This window comes from Oxyura jamaicensis, chromosome 20 (genome assembly GCF_011077185.1).
Source record: "Oxyura jamaicensis isolate SHBP4307 breed ruddy duck chromosome 20, BPBGC_Ojam_1.0, whole genome shotgun sequence".
Taxonomy (NCBI): Eukaryota; Metazoa; Chordata; class Aves; order Anseriformes; family Anatidae; genus Oxyura; species Oxyura jamaicensis.
This window is the reverse complement of record NC_048912.1, coordinates 5,722,119-5,741,407: the sequence shown is the minus strand read 5'-3', so window position 1 is coordinate 5,741,407 and position 19,289 is coordinate 5,722,119. Positions and strand designations below refer to the sequence as shown.

The 19,289-nt window shown below is 50.1% G+C and overlaps 1 protein-coding gene across 1 annotated transcript in view; it reads right to left on the bottom strand.

The window, feature by feature from the left end:
• The window catches only part of RIMS4 (regulating synaptic membrane exocytosis 4), a 52,567-nt gene that overhangs the window by 13,019 nt on the left and 20,259 nt on the right, over positions 1-19,289 (bottom strand). Inside the window, exon 2 of the mRNA XM_035343912.1 lies at positions 6,653-6,794. Within this exon, the coding sequence (XP_035199803.1) occupies positions 6,653-6,794 (142 nt within the window). The remainder of the gene's footprint in view (positions 1-6,652; positions 6,795-19,289) is intronic.

Here is a 19,289-nt window from a genome sequence, read left to right as displayed (position 1 = left end):
AACACAGCAGCGATAATTTGCCCATCATTTGGGAAACCTGCACAGCGGTCTCTGCAGACTGCGCTGCTGTGATGCACGCTGCAGGTCAGGGCACATGAAGTCTGTCCTCCTTAGTGTGACTGAGCAGTGGCTTAAGGGCTCTTTGCCAGCTGCTTGCTTCTCTTTGAAGGCAGCAGCATTCCCTGGCCTGCACTTACAGCTCACATGGAGATCATCCCGCAGCTGGGTCCGTCACAGCAAGGCTGCTCTTCTTCACATCCATTCAGATGGGAACTGGCTATCCTAAATTGCGTGTAAACGGATCAGGATTTGACTGACTAGAAGGACAGTGCTCGTTTCAATAGAAAGCAGTGCAAGGAGGGCTCAGAGTACCTGTGGTTCCTCTCCTCCCGCATCCGTGGCTGTGCTCAGCCTCCTCCTCACCCCCACCCATTGTTCGCTGCACATCAGCATGCACAGCATGCATCGGCACAGACACGTTCGGGGAAAATGTATCATTAATTTCTTCCCTTGTCCATGTGGGGTTTGTCTGACCTCTTTTCTAAACCTATTTTTAAATCGCTTCTGGGATGCTGTATGCCAGGTGCCACCATTATTCTGCTGCAAAGGTCTGCACAGCCAGCTTGTCAAGACCTTGCAGAACTCGTATGAAATAGGATAGGAAAGCACCTGCAGTGGTCACCCAGTCCACAGCCAGGCCTCAAGACCAGAGCAGCTTCATGCACATCATTCCTGAGCGCCACTTGCCTCACCTCGTCCAAAAGTCTCTCCCTGGACAATCTGTCCCTGGGCTTTGCTTTGCTTTATCCTTCCCAATCTCTTTCCAGGCAGTCCTCAACACCATTTTTTGAGCTGTCAGTCAGAAGCTGGCCTATTTCCTTCCTTTTGCCCCCGATACAACACTCTGCAATTCTCTTACGAGACCTTGGGCCTGCTCTCAGCTGCCCCAACCTGTGACGGCCGCGTGCCGGCTGCTGCGTCGGTGCCGAAGGAAGGCAGAGCGAGGAGTCCAGCTCCCCTCGCAGGACGGGTGCAAAGCCCTTCTGTCACGGAGCTCCGGCACGAACAGGGCTGTTCCGAGGTGATTTTGTGTCCCCCCCCTTGGCCCCAGCCCCCATTACCATCTCTCAGTACAGCTGCGCATCCCGACTCCTGCGGCGCTGCACCTCTGTGGGTTCAGCACCGCGGGTCCTCGTGAAGCCTGCAGCCTCACCACAGCCACCCCCGGCGCCCCCAGAGAACAGCTATTTTCAGAAGACAACATTTTGTCTTCTCCTTTTTGTGATGTATTCGTGCTGTCCACACAGCCGCCTGCTTGCCATCAGCGCGAGCCTTTAGAAGCGATACGCTCCTAAAAGGGGAGCTCCATCCACCACGTCTAGTACGTACGTGGAATTTGTTTGGGCATTGCTGGGGTTCAGAGAGCATTATTTTCTTCTCGTAAATAATTTCTAAAAGACTTTTTTTCATCCTCTGAGTGCAGAAAGGGGTAAGTAATAAGCAGGTTGTCTGAGCACAGCCATGCAGCTAAATATGCGGCAGGGGTTTGAGTGGCGTGGCCGGATTAACCCATTTGCTCTATATCCAGTGTCTCCTGCAGGAGGAAGTTGTTCTGCCTTTAAAAACTGGGGCAGCAAGATGTACTTCATCCAGAAGAAAGGGGAAAAAAAGTCTCCTCTGAGAATGATAATATATTCAATAGTTATTTTATCTGAGCAGAAAGAAAAAGACATCAGAAGTCCCATTTCAGAGAGCGGGAGCGCGCTGCCTCACAACCGCACTCATCCATATTGTATGTTAAGCTCTTTTAAATTGCATCTAACACACACAAAAGCGAAGTTGATATCTATCAGCTACGGAGGAAGGCAGAACTGGTTAATTTCACCTCATTGCCCCTACCTTTAAAATATTCACAGTGCGTATCGGGCATTATTAATGCAATATACATCTGACTGGAGTGTCGTGGGACTGGGCACACAGCGCCGTGCCTTGTCAAAGTTGATGCGAATGCTGCAGGTGCCTTCACGTTGGCAGAGAAAGGCTTTTGTGAACACCTGTCCCCGCAGTACCTAAAATCAAGCTAGCAGCACCAACTGCACATCTCCTCCCTGCCAGGCAGCGTTGCCGTCTCTGCCTCCCAACAAGCTCCGCTCTCTCTTGGCCACTCCGCTTCCTGCAGCATTTTTAGCACCGTGACGTCTCATGTGCTGTAACACACTGTACTCCCTTTGGGTATGGTTCCTTCTGCTGCATGAATTCTGCCACCTAAGCTGTGCTATAAAAAATAGGCAGGGAATTATGTACAAAGACCTCCCCCATTCCCTTCCCCACCTCGCCAGGCGAGCTCCGGTTTTACAGACCACAACTTCTCAGGCACACTGAATAAAAGCTCCCTGCCGTCAGGGAGCAATTTTGCCTGCTCCTCAAGAGGTTCCTGCAGGTGGGATTCACTGCAGCGAGTCCTGGAAGTACAGCTTCCAAGGCTGCGTCCTCTCCAAGCCACGCTGGTTAAGCTGAACAGCACAGAAAGGTCTGCTGCTGGGGAAGCGGCTGGCTAATTTCTTGGTGTGCTACAGGAACAATTCTCCTTGCCTTCCCTGGTTTCCATCGAGACCCCCGGGCCTTGATTTCTTGCAGCCTGAGCTGTGTTAACAACACGAATCTTTTTTTTTTTTTTTTTTTTCTTTTAAAAGACTCAGATAGAAGGAGAGCCCTAGAGGTGATTTTTCATAAAAGAGTCTAGAGGTCCCTTGGCTGCGGATGCCAAAGAAGAGGCACTCACTGAACAGCTATACAGGACGAGTCTTTTGGACGGTGTTTTTAGGAATGAAGGCTTGTAATTTCTGAACACTGATGGTACCACAGCAGGTCTCTGGGTGGTGAAGGAATTTTACTCCCCACCACAGCAGCACCAGGAAAAGGAGGCAGGGTACAGCTAACAGGAGGCCTCCTTGCTGGACACGCAGGCTCATCTCAGAAATTGCAGGAACACATCTCCAAGAGCTTGCTAGGCATCACCTGCTGGGCTTTTCTAAGGTAAACGTCACCTTTGCTCTCTGCTTCCATCATCTCAGCAGTAGCCAGCAAGAACAAAAACCCTGTCAAGTAGCACACACTGGGGACCGGGGCAGCCAGCAGGCTTTTGTTCCAGGTCCCTTTTTGTCTTTCTGCTCCATTTTCAATAAGAAAAGAGGTTGGCAGGAGCAAGGTACGCCTAAGTCCAGAATCTGCTGCTTGCTGAATGTCGCACGCGGTTTTGTGCAGCTGCGACAAAACTCAGCCAAAACAAAACACAGGTTGTGAGAGAGCCAGGACGGAGCTGGAGCCCTGCTGAACCCCAGGGGTTTATCTGGGAGTTACTCCTGTGTGCTGAATGTTACCGCTGGGTAATCTTGGAGTTGTCCTGGGAGTGGCTACACGGGGTAGCTGTCCTCTCACGCAGGCTGTCATGTACGTACTCAGAAGGAAATACCGCGGTAGGGATTTGTAGCCAGAACTAAGACTGGTCTGGGTGAATTACGAATGGAAACCTCTCTGCGTGGGATTTACAAAGGCTGAAGAAAAGTTAGACCCTGAGGGGAAACATCACCCCATAATATGAAGCAAGTCCTAGAAAGTGTTTAAAAAGCAGTCCAAGAACCAGTTCGTTGTGCAGAACAACCAGGAAGGCGCAGTGAGGGTTTGGCAGATGGTGTCCCTGGTGCTTCCCCCCCGCAGCACCCAACCAAGCCTGGCAGAGCACCCAGGTGCACGAGGCTTGGCACCTGCACGTGGGGGTGAGAGAGCTGGTGAGAGAAGCCTACAAGGCTGAACGGCTGAGAACAGTTTGGTATAAAACAAATACCACCTTTCTCTTCTGTACGGTCACATAGAGAGTTTTATTACATTAACTTCCTATACTGGTGCACAACTACTGCGCAGCATAAAAGCTGTGTAATAAGGTTGGGAAAAAAAAATAAATGGAGCAGTGTGTGACATTGTCAGCACTTACTGACACTTTGTGTGAGTTTAAATTCTGGGAGACTCATCCGTCAGACCAGCTAATCTTCCGTATACTTCAGCCTTTGGGTAAGACCCCAAAATGAGTATTTTCTTGAAGGAGGGCCTAGCGGATCTGAGAAGTACATCCCTGTATAATAAGCCTTCCATAAAATGATCCAGATTTCAGGCACTCTGGTACTCACACTACAAGCAGAGCTGCTCAGAATCATGCAATACATAAAAATCTTCAATCGTGGTTCTTTGCACTTGAGCTGAGCAGCTGCAGCCAGCCAAAGCCAGCTCCTTGCAGGAAACACGAAAGCAGTCCATCAGCATCACTTTTCAAGAGTACGTTTGTATGAGAGCAGGTATTTAAGGCCTTCTGCAGCAAAATGTTACTTAAATGTTCTCTGTGCCACCTTTGGGAGTTGTCCTTTTAGTCCTTAAATCAAAGAGGATTATGAAACCGTACCGAACTTTGGGAACAAGCCCCTTTGGAAGATGATGTTTTAACCCCATTTTCTTCCCGTGTTCACGTACCAAGGAGGTGAATGGGTAAGAACTAGGGCAACCTCGCGCTGCTGAAAACCAGGTTTTTGACAGACACTGCCAACAACTGTCTGACCGAGGACTACCCGCACCAGTCAGAAACCCAGCAGTAAAAAGAAAATAAACTTGCCACAGTTAATGGAGTCATATGAATCCTCACTTTGCCTCCCTGGGAACACAGCTACAGCAAACAAGAAAAACCAACAGAAATCTGATTTAGCTGAATAAATTTCTGCCCCTCGAAGCTATTCCCCAAATACTTCCTTTCTTTGCAATGGGAAAAGAAAGCAGAGAAACTCTCCTGCCACCATGTTTCAAGAGAATAGAGCCCTCTTCGCTCTTTGTACTCCCAGCCCCGTTTGCTTATCACTGGTGGTTCAGGCAGATAACTGCAACTCCCGCGGGCCCTCCAGAAGAGATCAATTATCCCACCTAGGAACAAAGAGTCCAGGAACCACTTACCGCACTCTTTAGAGAAGTGGGAGCAGAAACTGTCCCATCCCTGGCAGAAGGGCCAGTGAGGACGTTCTGGCCACGTTTGAGGCTCAAATACCAACCATTAGACTTGTTCTAATAAAGACATCTGGACTGCAAGACAGGATTCGGACTTCTTTGTTGCCCTGGTAGCTCCACGCAGCTTGCCTTCAGGGTAAAACAGCACTTGTACGGGTGCAATATTTTGTTGGCAGAAATATTCCCTCTCCGGGAAAGACCAATCAAAGCAGCCAGCATATGCAAGGACAGGACACAGAGAATTGTACCCCCTTCCCAGGAGGATAAGCTATGTAAATATAAAAAGAAAAATATGCTACTCTGCACAAAAGCAGATTCTTGCCCTGCACTGCCAAGGGACTGAACTTAATCACTAATCCTCCAAATCTCGTAGCAGAGGCAGAACTCCAAGGCACAGGACTGTGGTGGTGTAGAAGGAATATTTCCCTGGAGACAAGGGCTCACAGAAGAGATAAGGTACATCACAGCTCCAGAGTGACAAGATTGCTATCGCAGCCTGTGCCTCATTACTATTTCCAACCTTCAGCACAGATCTATGATGCCTTTCCAGGATTAGCCTACTTCCAAAGCTAAAGAAAGTCTCTCTTAATTTACAGCCCGTTACTTATTTAACACCAGAATTGCATTAATTATTCAAGGGAGCCTCTGGACTACCCTGGTATTTTAGCAGCATGGTGTACCTGGAATACCACACGGGACTAGGGAGAGCATGCAGTGAGAAGCCGAGTGTGGTGCATAAACAGGACTCATTTTAGGTATACAAGCATTTCGGTCTCGCACCTAGAAGCATGGAATTTGATTATATATATATAGTGACTGCCCCTTTTTAAATACTGTTGTGTTTTCTCGTGTTTTTATTTTTTTTAGCCTCTCCAGAGATCCCATGAATGGCCATCTTAATAAAATTACGATAATCTCCATCTACGGCTTCAAACAATGGAAATAGAGAAAGGAGGACTGAAGACAAGTCAGTCCTTGAAGTTATGGACAATGGATCCAGTGCTTTGCATTCAGTTATGGGGCCTAAATGCAATAAAAGGTGTTATAACCCCTCTTGGGGTCAAAAACCAGTTCTAAAATACATTTTTGTTCAGGACGCTAACTCAGATGAAACAGAAAATAAAGTTTGTTAATAAAACCTTCTAACTACGGTTTCTAAATATGTACTTTGATATCAGAATCCTTATTTCGCTCCTTGCATCATTTTCATCACCCTAGCGCATTTTTTTTTAATTTTTTGTTTCCCGAAGCAAAAGGCTATTCTGAAACAGGAGACAGCCGCTGTGCAACACGACTGCCGGCTTATAATTCATTGCCTGTAATGGGCCTCCGCTATCCACCCTGAATTATTCTTCTAAAAGCAAAGCTGTTAAAAGTAATGGGTATCTGCTTCAGCTCAGAATAATGAGGACACTAAAAAAGTATATAAACAGCTGAAGTATGTGCCAGCTACGCAGGAAGAGAGACCTGCTGTAACTGAACGGGCAGTACACCTGCAGCAGAGACGAGGCTGACAAACACATCATCTATCACGCCAGAGGAAAATTAATAGGTGTAAGAAGAACAGAGCATCCCCCAAGCGATTATCCAGACGCTTTCGGTGACTTACTTTCCCTCTGATCCGTAGCTGTTCATGCTGTCCTCGATGGACTCGTGGCTGGCTTGACGGACGGTCCGGCTGGGCATTTCCACAGCCAGCCCCGTTTCTGTGCTCCTTTGGATGGCTCCTTTGAGTCTCCGGCCGTCCCCATCTAGGAACAAAAGGGGAGAAGAGGCAGTCAGCTATTGTTCTCCCAGCCTTTTGCAACAGCAGAGTCAAGGAGAAGCAGGGAAGGTCTTTCAGAAGGCCGGCCCGGCAAGCTGGCAGCCAGGCAGCACTTTGCTCTCACGCTGCGTTTTGTTACTCAGCCCCGCTTCAGCAACAGCTCCCAGCCGTCTCTGGAGCCAACCCAGAGACCCAGCAAGCCAGGGCCCAGCAGATCCTCCAAACATACACACCACCCTACCTACTTCAGGCATTTGTACCAATTAATTATGCATCGAGCGCAGGTGCACACAGGCATGCAAGCTGACTCTGTGCATAACGCTACCCAATTCCTGATGGCAAACAACAATAACCACGGGCAGACCGAGGCGTACCGCTTGACCAAGCCTGGAAACGTTCCTTAAACCCCATGTCAACACCTCTGATTGCGGGGAGCAGCACCGAGCCACAGCCCGTGGTCAGCACCAAAGGACCAGCAGGGGAGGATAAGGCCAGGCAGCACCAGGAGCACGGCAAGGGCAGGGAAATAGCTGGGGACAGCCAAAATATCCCCTGATGCCGGCACCCGGAATGGCACCAGCAGTGGAAAACCCTGCAGAGAGGCCTATTCCCCTTTGCACACTCCTTGGGGCAGAGCAAAGGGAATTAAGTAGGCTCTCTTCCCTCCTGGGTGCAACCTTCAGAGGCTGAGCCCTCTGAAATTAACAGTTGCTATTTCCATCCTCCTTCCCCAGCAGTCTGTTCCTCAGAACAAGCCACGTTATGTAATGAGCATGTAATGAATACCATTACTATTAATTGCTTTAGCTGGTGCTAGGAAGCTCCAAATTTCATCCCACATACAGCACTCATCCTGAAACACATCATCTGCACGTCTTCTGAACAAAGCTGAGCATCTAAACCCTTTTAAAGGTGCCTATCTGTTAAATCCGGATTCGGGCCACAAACCTCCCGATTATTTGTATTAATTTACTTCTGGTTACACGGCAGCAGCCTCCCTGATGGCACCGAGGAGAGAGCGCAGTGCTGCCAAGTCACACGGCTCGCAGAAATCCGCCGGTCTTCGAGTTCCGCCCAGCAGAAGAAATGGGCCAGCTCTCCAAATATTAAAGAAATCGGGTCTTTCCCTCCTACTTGAGAGAAATATGCGGATAACCGTACGAACCTCGAAAGTATGCAGAACGCTTCTTTGTGTAGCGAGCCGCTTGACTTAAAAATACTTTTCTTTGGGGCTCGGTGTAACAGGCACGTTTCGAATCACCAAAACAGCAGAATCCTTCCGACTCCACTTCTCAGATTTTAATTGCAATGAAATGCAAAGACAGAAATTCTCCTATAAACTCAGCCAGAAGTCCCTTTTCCTCCGGTATCCCGAGGTTTCCGACCGGGTAACCATGTCGGCCCCTGGGCTCTGCACCAGCAGCTGTCCCACATATGGTGCAGCATGTAGACGTGCGTCCCTGTGGGCTGAGAACCGGAATACACGTGTTGGGAGCTAACGTTAACTACAGCTGGTATTGTTCGGGTGCCTGGAGCAACGTATGAAGCACATCGTATAAATCAGGAAGAGCCACAAACGTAAACCGGGTATTTTTTAAGTGCTTTCAAAATCCAAACCTTCGGGCAAGAACATTAGTAAAGGCATCAGTAAAAGCAAAGCCTCATAGGCCTTACCTATTTCCCCAACCACTGCAGCACAGTTGCCTTTGATGCACCTTCTACAAGCCTTGTACGGTTTGCCTGGAGCCTCTGATGAGGTTTCTAGGTTCCTTGCAGAGAGCACCCCCAGCCCTGCGGACAGACCTGATGGTCCGTTTCACTTCTGCCTCTCACGGACCTCCCCAGAGAGCCCTTCAGGCACCTCGTCCATCTGCTCCCAGCCCTCCGCCACGTGCGCACTCCCAGCACGCTCCTTCTGCTCACCGTGTCGGTGAGTTATTACCAGAGCCCGGGTGGGCAAGCAGAGCCAAGGCAACAAATTGACAAATACGTAGAAAACAAAGGGAAAACGTCCAGTAGCCCAGCTATACAACATCTGCTTAAAAAATAACAACAGCAGCAGCAAACTCCTCTAGATTGTTTCTCCAATCTAATTAGCCATGCCTGGAGACATGCATGCTTACAGGATTAGATGAGACATCCACATCTGGGAACAAGACAGAGGCATTGGAGCAAGGCAAGGAGCTCGCGGCTTTGCATCACCCAGAGCCGGAGGCTGGGGCACGGCCACCTGCTGCTGGCCATGGGGGACCAGGAGGGAGGGCAGGCAGATTGCCTCCTGCTTTGGGAAGTGGGACCAGGAGGGAGGGCAGGCAGACTGCCTCCTGCCTCGGGAGACAGGCGATTCCAAACGCCTCTCACTTGCTCTTCCAGGCCCTCTGCAAGTGGGTGGATTTCCAGTATTCCAGATCGCATTCACCGCTATGACATGTAGATGTTCTTACTTAAAAGGAAAAGGGGGGGGGGGAAAAGGGATTATGATAATGGGGAAACTCTGGGAAGCCAGCCAGGGGCAGGTCAGAGGCAAAGGATGAGCTGTGACCGCAGTGACAAGTCCTTCATCCCTCCCTCCTTTCCAGGAGCACACATCAATGGCTGCACCCAACAAACCATCCCCAGTTACTCCACACAAAGGTTTCTCCAGCCTTGTTCCCCTTCACCTTTTTGCCAGAAGCTTCCCTTGAGCAGAAGGGGAGGAACGTGACTTGCCAAAAAGGCAAGCTCCTGTACCACTGCCGCCCGAGACCCGCGGGAGCACCACAGATGCCAGCAGAGATGGGATAGAGGTTCCTGAGCTGCTTAAACCTCTCCTGAAACCCCACCTTTGGCAAGCACATGACAAAAGTTTATGTTCCTTTAACTCCCTCAGCTGGGAGAGAAGACCAGGATTAGAAGTAACACCTGGAAAGAGTCAGCACAAATCAGCATTGCTTGCCTGCAGACCGAAAACATTTTGCAAGCTACAGTCTGCTCTTAGCAGCCCCTGGGCAACGTGGAGCATCGTGCAGGGGCTGGACCTCCTCCCTTAGAACCCGAAGCCTTCAACTCCTTTGCAGACCAAGAACATAAATGATCAGCCCCCTGTGAGCGCTGCCTGGCAAACCCATTTGTCTCAGTTGTTAAGCGCTACCTGGAACAAGTGAGAGTGGTATTGACGTTTCCTGCAGCATCTCCGGATTTATTCCCTGCAGCTCCTCCAATCAAGCAGTAAACCACGAAGGTTAAGCAGCTGATGGAGCCCGCAGCACAACACGCCGCTGAAGAGCAGAGTCAGGCTCGGAACGACCTTGGGAAGAAACGTTTTGCCCCAATTCCCAAGCTGAGGGCACGCAGCACCTCGTGGATGCCGAGGACCAGGAGGGACCAGCAGACGCTCCGACAAGCCTTCTGCGTTGACGGCAGCTCGGACCCTGCTAGTGCACGCTCTGCTCAGCCAAACAACTTACGTTTAGCTAAAGAATATCTTCTAAAAATGTATCCGCTCCGGACTGGAAGACAGAGAGATGGGGAATCTGCCATTTGCCTGTGCAGTTTATTTCACTGCTTAACATTTAAAGAAGTGACTGAAGTTTGCCTGGCTTTGGCTTTTCGCCATCAGGTTTTTCATGTCCTTCTGCACCACGAGGGCTGCTTTGTGCTCTCGCTGAAAGGCTCTGCTGCAGCGTAGTTGTCACCTCTCAATCTCCTCTGACAAGTTAAGCACACTGAGCTCTTTGTGTTCCCCATGCTCTGGCATTTTTTATCTCTTGCCCTTGAATCATTTTAATGACCTTCCCAGGTTTTAAACACCCTGTTGAGAACAAGCGCATCGGAATTGGAGACTGCATTTTATTGCAAAGAATAAAATAAAATAAATAAAGCACAAAGGTAGAATTCAGCTTGTGCTCTCGTCTTCACTGCGTCTCCTTGCACCTCCCAAGACCCCAGTAAGCTCTTGGTAGGGCACCACGCCTCACTGATGCTGTGCAGTCCCTGCCTGTCCCGCTGGTATGGCCTGGCACAATATTGACGTGTAAGAAAAAAAACACCACAATTTAATGGAGGCATCTTAGGAAACAGTCCGGGCAGCTCTATCCAACTCTCCCACCCTCCATACTATTTACTACCCTGCTATGTGCTCGTCACCTGTGAATTTGGTAAGATTTAAATCCACATTTGCTCCACACCAAATGAAAACGCTGAATGGCAGCACACCTTCGCAACAGCCCCTCGTCTTAGAGCTTTCCTTGCCGAGTGCTTTTTGAGAAGTGAAGCAAGTTTTTAATCGATTTGTCACCATCGCGTTTTTTAGGGTCATGTTGTTCTAGGTCAAACCCTTTGCATATGCATCACATTTACCCAGATACCTGCTTCCACTAAAACAGGCACTATAAAGTCTGACAAGACCCACTTTCCCCAAATCCTTCTTGGCTGGTATTAATTATATTCGCACCATTTTGTTCTGTAGTAATTAAACCTCATTATCATGATTCCCTTAATTCTGTCTCGGAGCAGCGCCAGACCAAGAAGCAGAAGCTTCCTCCAGACAAGCCAGCAGTGGATGAAGAGGGGCAAGGCGACCGCGCTGGTACCCTGCGCAGAGCTCAGCACCCCTCGGGGCATCCTCCTCCTTAAATACTTTGTCATCCGTCAGCTGCACCGCGAGGCATCCCTTCACGAGGACGATGTGGATACTACGGCTGAACTGACTGCCCCCACGCTGCATTTGCCTTAATCTTGGGGCTGGGAAGTAAAAAAATAAAGCAAACCAGCGGCATCCTCCTGCTCTCCCCCAAGGAAACAGCCGCCGTCTCTCCTGCTCTCCCCCATCAGCCTGCCACCCGACTCGTTAAAGCTCTTTCTGCTGCTGGCAGGTCTCTGTGCTCGGAGAACAGCGAGTCTTGAAAATCTACGCGAGTTCTGCGACAGCTCGTTACGAGGTCGCGGTTATGCAATTAGCGCTATCGCGCAGGATTGCACCGCGATGGGAGGCTGCGGAGCTGATGTTGGCGGCACAGCGCGCCCCTCGCGCTGCTATCCTCACGTCACCCTCCAGCACCTCCTGCTGCTCCATCCCACCACCACCCAAGTGCTCGGTATCTTCCTTCTCTTTCCCAGTTTGTTTTTAATTTTCTCCGTTCGCTCGGCTTGCCGAATGCTACCGCCACAAAAAGCATGATGGATGCGGTACAGGCCCTCCCACGCTTCAGAATTAATTGGTATTGATTTAACCCTTAGATCACGAATTGACTGAATTTCAACTCGATCAGCCTTGCTCCTAAATTAACCGGCTGCTTCCAAGCCCAGAACATGCTGGCACCCAAAGCACATGGCCAGCAGCACCAGTGAGGCCACCCAGTACACCCGAAGCGTCCAGCAGAGCAGCCCGGGCAGCTTTTTTCCTTCCCAAACTTGGAGTACGAGGGGGAAAATCAGGAAGGGAAATCACTTGGATGCTTATTTTCCAGTTGGATTTGCTCCTGCTGCAAAGCTCAGGACAAAACAAGCCTGTTTCTTTTCAGGAAAGACCAGTCCAAGCCCGAGCAAAGAGGTGGCATTTGTATTGTGTTCTCACAGCAGGCAGGCAGCGCGCATTGACGTGCGTCCGTGCATGCTGTGGGATATTGACCTGGCCATGCTCAGCTCTCTGGCTGCACACCTGGGTTCCTCCACAAGTGAATTATCTGCCTGGCTCCAAACTGAGGCCCAGGTACAAAGCAGCACTTGTACAGCGTGGAGAATTGACAGCCCCAGCAGGGAAACGGAGAAAAACCCACCCGGCTGAGCCGACGCACTCTTTGGAGCACGTTGTAAAGTGAGTAGAAGCAGAGACGAGCAGCAGAGATCTGCAGGGATGAGGGAGGAGAACAAGACAGCTCCGTGTGCCTGCTGTCAGCATCCGTCCAGGGGTACCAGGGCGGGACAGGACCCGGCAGCCTGCAGAGATGTTCCCCGAGCTGCACAGCAGATGATGCTGAACCTGCCTGCACAACCACGGTCTTGCAAGTCCTTTCATTTTCCACTGCCTCTGACTTCACTCCCGAGGTCAAAGCCAAAGAGCTGATTCTGGCTTTCTTCTCCATGAAGGTCTGCCTCAGAGAAGCGATCGGGCAAGTCCCTCTGGGGCTGAAAATGAACAAGGAAAGCACCGATCGCCCACCCGGAGGACATCACCTGCTGAGATGAGGAAGAAGGATCCCCGAGTCCAACAGCCGGGCTCTGGCACTCCTTTGGGCATAACGAAAAAGACGCGGGGGCATCTCCCGGTGGGCATCCTGGGAGGTTCTGCTGAAGCACTGACCACTGCACCCACTTTTTATTTTCCAATACTCGATTGAGAAAGAGCCGACACGCTCACATTTCCCCTTCAAACTCGGTCACTGCATTGTTGTCCCTAATGGGTTTAAAAATACGAGATTTCTTCCTGTTTGGTCAGATGCTGAATCCCTAAAGACATGTGCGAAGATTTGCATGCTGTGAATCAATTCTGTGACTAATAAAAGAACGGCATTGTACAGAATCAGAAAGAAAAAAGCAGAGTCTTCCCACAGCCGTGCTCGAGCATCCAGCACCTGCGGCAGCCTGGCACACGCCGAGCCGAGGGCTGCGTTGGGCATCGGCGGCCCTTTTACATCGGTAGCTGTGTTTGGAGAGCGCCACGCTGTTCTCCTAAGGGGATGCTATTGCTGAGGAAAAAATATATAAGTACATTGCAGAATGCAGTTTAACAAGATGAACTCAATCTCATCATGCCTGGCGAGCTCCAACATCCTGCCAAGTATTCCCAAAGTCGACGTCGTAATGGAGTGTGAATTATGAGCACCTAAAGAGAGGCAGCTTGTGCCGTGCTCCGGAACATGCCAGGCTATCATCACAGCCTGAATAATCCACCAGAAACGACAGAAAATGGCTGGGGATAAACAGGGGCACTAATCAGGCTGTTTGCTTCATTCCCCTCGTCCTAGTTCCAGCCACTGATAAAATTACACCCTTTCTTTCCAAATTAAACAGAAAATCTTCCGTGGGATGGGAAAAATATTTTAACACGTTGATTCTTCATCTGTGCAGATTAAGTGCATCCACATGGCTGTAGCGGGACAGTCATCCTTCCTTATCTCGTCCTGGTGGCTAGCCCGGCCTTTCCTCGCCCACATGGACAGGCAGCGATTGCACCCGTGCCCCGAGAGGTACAAATCAAACCAACCCTCCCCAAACCCCTTGTTTTTTCCTCTTCCTCCTCAGCACTGAGGCGACCGGGATCACTCAGAGGGTCATTTTTATTAGGTAGCTGGTAGGAGGCACCCCGCAGCAGCCCCAGAGGCTTCCTTTCCTTACCCACTGGGATGCCAGGAGGGAGCTTCCCCCGGCTCACGGAGGAGTATCACGGAGCTGAGCGGGGTACGGGAGCTCTGCAAGTCCGCGTACAGCAACAGTCCTATTTTTGAAGCCCAACCGAGCTTAATTTAGGTAGGCCGAAGCTAACTTTCTTCCTCTTCCTTCCTATAAAAGCTAAAATTAGCGCAGATCCAACGCTCCCCTGCGCAGCCCGTCCTTCCCTCCACCCACCCCAGCCCCGGGAGAGGAGCGCTTTGCCTTCATCCCCCTCCCAGTGTGAGCAGGGGAAGCTCCAAAACCCACACGTCTGTTTCCAGGCTTGCCTGCAGCTCCCAGCCACCCCGCAGCCCGGCCCAGACCCCAGCTCCTCAGCCACCGCTAGAGCAGCACGCGTTCTCTCCTCCAGGCTGCCCCAGCTGCGGTTTGCTGTCGCCCCGCCGGTACCCGCACGTCTCCACCGCCGCGCTGGGGGGAGCCCCGGTAAATCACTGCTTTGCTGCCCATCTTCCCGAGACCCGCTTTTGAATCTTAAACCAGGAAAATGTCGTATTTTTTCTGCTCCTTCTGAGGTTAAACGCAAACAGTTTCCACGATACTACGTGTGATTATTTGACCTTTTTGATAACTCAGCTGTATAACAGAATCGAATGCCCAACAGCCTCCGTTAAAAATGTCTGAGTTCTGCAATTTTCAACAAATCACACGTCAGCACAGGAAAAAAAATCGCAAATCTTCCTACCTACGAAAGAGACAAAGCTAAGAAACCCAAAGGTGAGCCTATATACTGCACTGCCAACGACTTCTAAAGAGATTTTTGGCTATGATACAAAAGGGCATAAGCTTTTCCCCACTGAAAAAAAAGTTACAGCACCACAGCACTATAAAAAATTGATCGTTTCTCTCAGAGCATTTCATGGGAACTGCTTTGCTGCGAGACTTCTCAGAATTCTTTCCATGTGCCTCTTTTTTTTCCCTGTTTGCAGGAGCAGAATCCGAACAGCTTCGTCTGATGGCTGGTTCTGCATTTTTATTTTTGTAAGAAACTGGAAGGCGCTGCCCCCTGCTCTTCCCCCCATCTGCCACGCTTTGCAGGAAGGAGCGGTGAACCGCAACGGCTGCACGCACACACAGCGTTCACTGCTGCGAGGATTCCTCAACAGCCTCCCAGCAAGCCCAAATCCCTCCCCGGCGGCCGGCCCAGCTCTCTAGGGACAGGCAGGCGCGGGACTGCTGACGCTGCAGCGACCGTCCTGGGCAGAGCCGCGTCTCGCAGGCACGGCCCGGGCGTTTCTCCATCTTCTTTTCTGTCTGAGCGAGGATGGATTCGCTCAAACAAAAATAAAGCCTTGCTATGGTATCTGTAATGCAATAAACGACGTATATACACACTGCAGAGCAACGGGGGGAGGCAATCTTGGCACTTCTTGGATTTTGGGGGCCCGAGGGTCCCTCGGAGTTTAACCACCCCTCCTTGGCACCTGCCTGTCCTGGCTGGAAAGCCCCGGGGGGCTGGTACCCAAGTACACCCCCAGCCCAGGAAGGTTGGGCTGGCAGGCTCTCGGAACAGGTACATTGGGCACAGCCACGGGCTATTAGTAACAACAAGTAACACAAACTATCTTAACACTGCATGGCAATATTTACTCCCCATTAAGCCGGGGGAAATGTCAGGCACAGCTTTAACGATGACGAGTGTTTCAAAGCACAACCTTCTCGCTTCAAAACCCCAAACTTTGCAAGGTACGAAGATCTGGGCATTGGGAAAACATGAAAAGCCAAAAGGTGAGCGGCAAGTTCATTTGCCAGGGCCATCCCTGAGCCTTCCTGTTGTTATTCCACAGGAAAGACCAGAGGTGGAGCCTCTGCGTGTCCTTGGGAGTCCTCCAGCAGACCAACATCAGTTAGAGAGGCCAGGTCAGGATTTCTGGTTAATTACAAGGGAGTTGAACCAGAGCACCCTGTCCTAATTCTGCCATCCATCTTAAACTATTAATAACTCTGAGGACATTGTTTAAGTCCAGGATCTGAAATATGAATGAGCCTGAGCTGCAGAGAACCTCTCAGTTTAGAAGAGGATCACAAAAATGAGGTGACTTCTCAAAAATAAAGCAGCTAGAAGGCGACACTGTAAGAAAACGACGGCAGAAGATGAAGGAGCTGCCCTGCCTGTGCTTCCCTAAAGCAGGCAGCTTTGCAAGAAGCTCTTCTGCCCTTCCTGAGCCCCCTGAGCCTGCCTGCTCACTAGTCACACCTCTAGGAAGAGCCCACCGACCTGCTCCTCACTGCAAAAAGGCAAGGTGAAACACCTCACAGCCTGCTCGTGAGCTGTGCTCTCCTGTTGTGGATGAGGACTCTGAGGTCATGAGCACCCCGGAGCACCCCAAACTTCTCAGAGAAGCTAACACACGTTTCGATGTGGGGGATTCATAATGCTCACCTCCAGCGTCTTGTTTTCACTCAGACCTTCCCTTCTGGGGCACTAATTCAGGTCTTTCTCCCCACCCGTAGCTCTCTTTTCAGAGCATTCGTAGGGTCTGCGTATCTCCTAGCTGCCCAAACTCAGCTGAAATGGAAAGCCTGTGCCGCAGTTAAAGGAGTGACCAAGAGAGAGGAGACGGTGAGGACAGGGCTCTGGCTTCAGCACTGAAGAAATAATTGCCTCTCAAATTCACAGCTAGGGCAGGTAAAGTTTAGTTTTCGTTCAGACAAAATTCAGGGGGAAAAGCTGAGAAGCTCTTACATGAAATCTTATTCACGAGATTTTTCCCTTCTCTCCTGTCCCAGTGAAGCTCTTTTAAGAGCAAGCTGCCTTGTCAAAACCACGTGTGAGAGCACAAAGAGCGAGCATTGGTCTTGGCACAATAAATGAGTCATGCAGTCTTTTGTTCATTTGTTACAAACAATTAAAAACGCAGCCACGTTTCTTTAACAGGCACGAAGCCACAGAGCCCCAGAGTCATTCATAAACTAGACTCATGGTGCAGAATCGCACTTAGAATAGCATTTGATTTGTGTTTAGCTTGGGTTGTAATTACTTCATCATATTTTCCTTAAGGAAATGAATGATCAAATTCACAAGGAGCTGACTTTAATTATACACACTGCTTAATAACTTGCGTCCATTTGGAAGCAATTATTTGATCCACTGTAGACGCAGAGAGAGGGAGAAGATGGCCTGGCTTCCAGAAGAGCCGAACAATCCAGGCATTCGGCTCCTCATTTCAGTTCCACCGGATGACACAACCATCTGGGTCAGACTTCAGCAGAGGTGCTTTCATGGAATACCTGCGGCAAACCTGCTCTTGCAGACGGAGCCACTCTGCTCACTCGGGTTGTCTCACTCGGTCGTGTTTCAGGAGCAAGGATTACTCTAACACAGCTCGAGCGCCCAGTGGGGGCAGGTAGAGCTCCCTGCCCTTCGTGTCCGTGATTTCTGGCTGCTGGAAGGGAGGGTCAGGCCTCCTGTGCCTGGAGGTGGGACAGGACCGGCCATCACATTTTAAGCTACTGCTGCAACGTAAGTGATTCGTGGTTGATTACAGGTCAAAGTGGTCAAAACACCGGGTCACATCACATGGGAAACAGCCCTGTCAATCACACCTCGATGGGTGTCTTCATCTGGTGACATGGGAACACGTCAAGCACTGAAAAACACCATCCAGGACCGAAAGCTGGGACACGGAAATGTCACTAGCAAGCTCCTAACCAAAAAATAACAGAGAAACAGTCAAGCTAAATGTTTCACAGCCCAGCCCCTACAGAGGTGCAGAAGGACCCCCATCCAGGCGATGCGCTCTCCCACAGACATGGCAGGCGCGTAACCGCCTCCTACATCTGTCTCCTGCGTGCACAACAGAGCACTCAGTATAAAAAAATAACAACTCGTAGGGTTTGAGTTACCCAAGGACACGTACATGGCAGCAAGTTCACCAAAAGCCCACGATTTGTGCCAAATATTTCTAAAGGCATTTTGTAGAAGGAGCAGGGATGAACGAAACCTTTTCGAGCACCTTGCTGGTTTCTCTCCCTTGACCTGGGGAGCAGAAATGAGAAGAGATGACCAAGTCCACAGCGTCAGCTCTGCACACAACACTGCCCACCCGAGAAGATCAGGCGTTGCACAGCAATATGCATCTCTGTTTGGTGGGAGGGAACGTTTTAATGTAAAGAAAAAGCCTTTGGTGGGAACTTCTTCAGCAGGCGGCTCCCGGCCACGCACAGCGAGGACACGGAGGTCAGCAGAGGACACTGCGCACTACCCTTGCTAGCAAAGCACCTGTGTCACAGCCTGCTGACTTCTGAGACCTGCATTTCACTCACACGCTTATTTCAACTACTGTGAAACCGAACCTCAAGCACATCAGAAAATGGGCTTCGGAGAGAGACCCCAGGTCCCAGCCCGTGCAGTCCCTGACCACGAGTGAGAATTTCGGAGCGAGCTCGGAGCGGAGCAGCATCGTCCTCTCCTCTCTCTCCTCTCCTCCCTCTCCTGCCACCGGTTCAGCGCTCGGTTTCCCTGGCAACAAAAAAGAGCATCACCACAGCCTTCTCCCTCGCAAACGGCATACGAAAATGTGTCATTTTTTTTTTTCTGCTGGTGTCTTTTATCACTAGGGAATACGCCTGAACTCAGAACTCACCACTCAGCAAAGATGGAAATAGATCTCCATTATTTCTATTTAAAATTTAAGTATCTTCGGAGCCTTTAAGCTTGTCCAGAGATAGGTAGCGAGTAAGGGATTTTAATTCATTAAGTTAAAAAAAAAACACCTTGCTGAAGTTCACCTTTAAAGATAAATTATACAATCTGACGAGTTTGGGGAAAAAACGCAGCTCATAAATTTAAAATCTGTATTGTAGATTCTGTTAATATTCTCTTTTGAAAAGCATTAGAAATGAAGATTACAAATTTAATAATGTAACACAGGGGAGGAATTATCCTCCTCCCCACTTAAAAAGGCAATTTGTTCTTGCCTATAAATTGACTTTCTATTACTGTCATTAAAGCAGCGTAATGGGCTAAAATTGAAGGCTGCCCCACCGCAGCCCTGTGGCAGCCCACGGCCCAGAACCTCTCATCCCAATGATTTAGGGCATCGGGACGAGTGAGGGGCAGCAGACTCTGCTCGCTGCCGAGCGCCGTCTCCTCGCCACGGGACATCGCAGC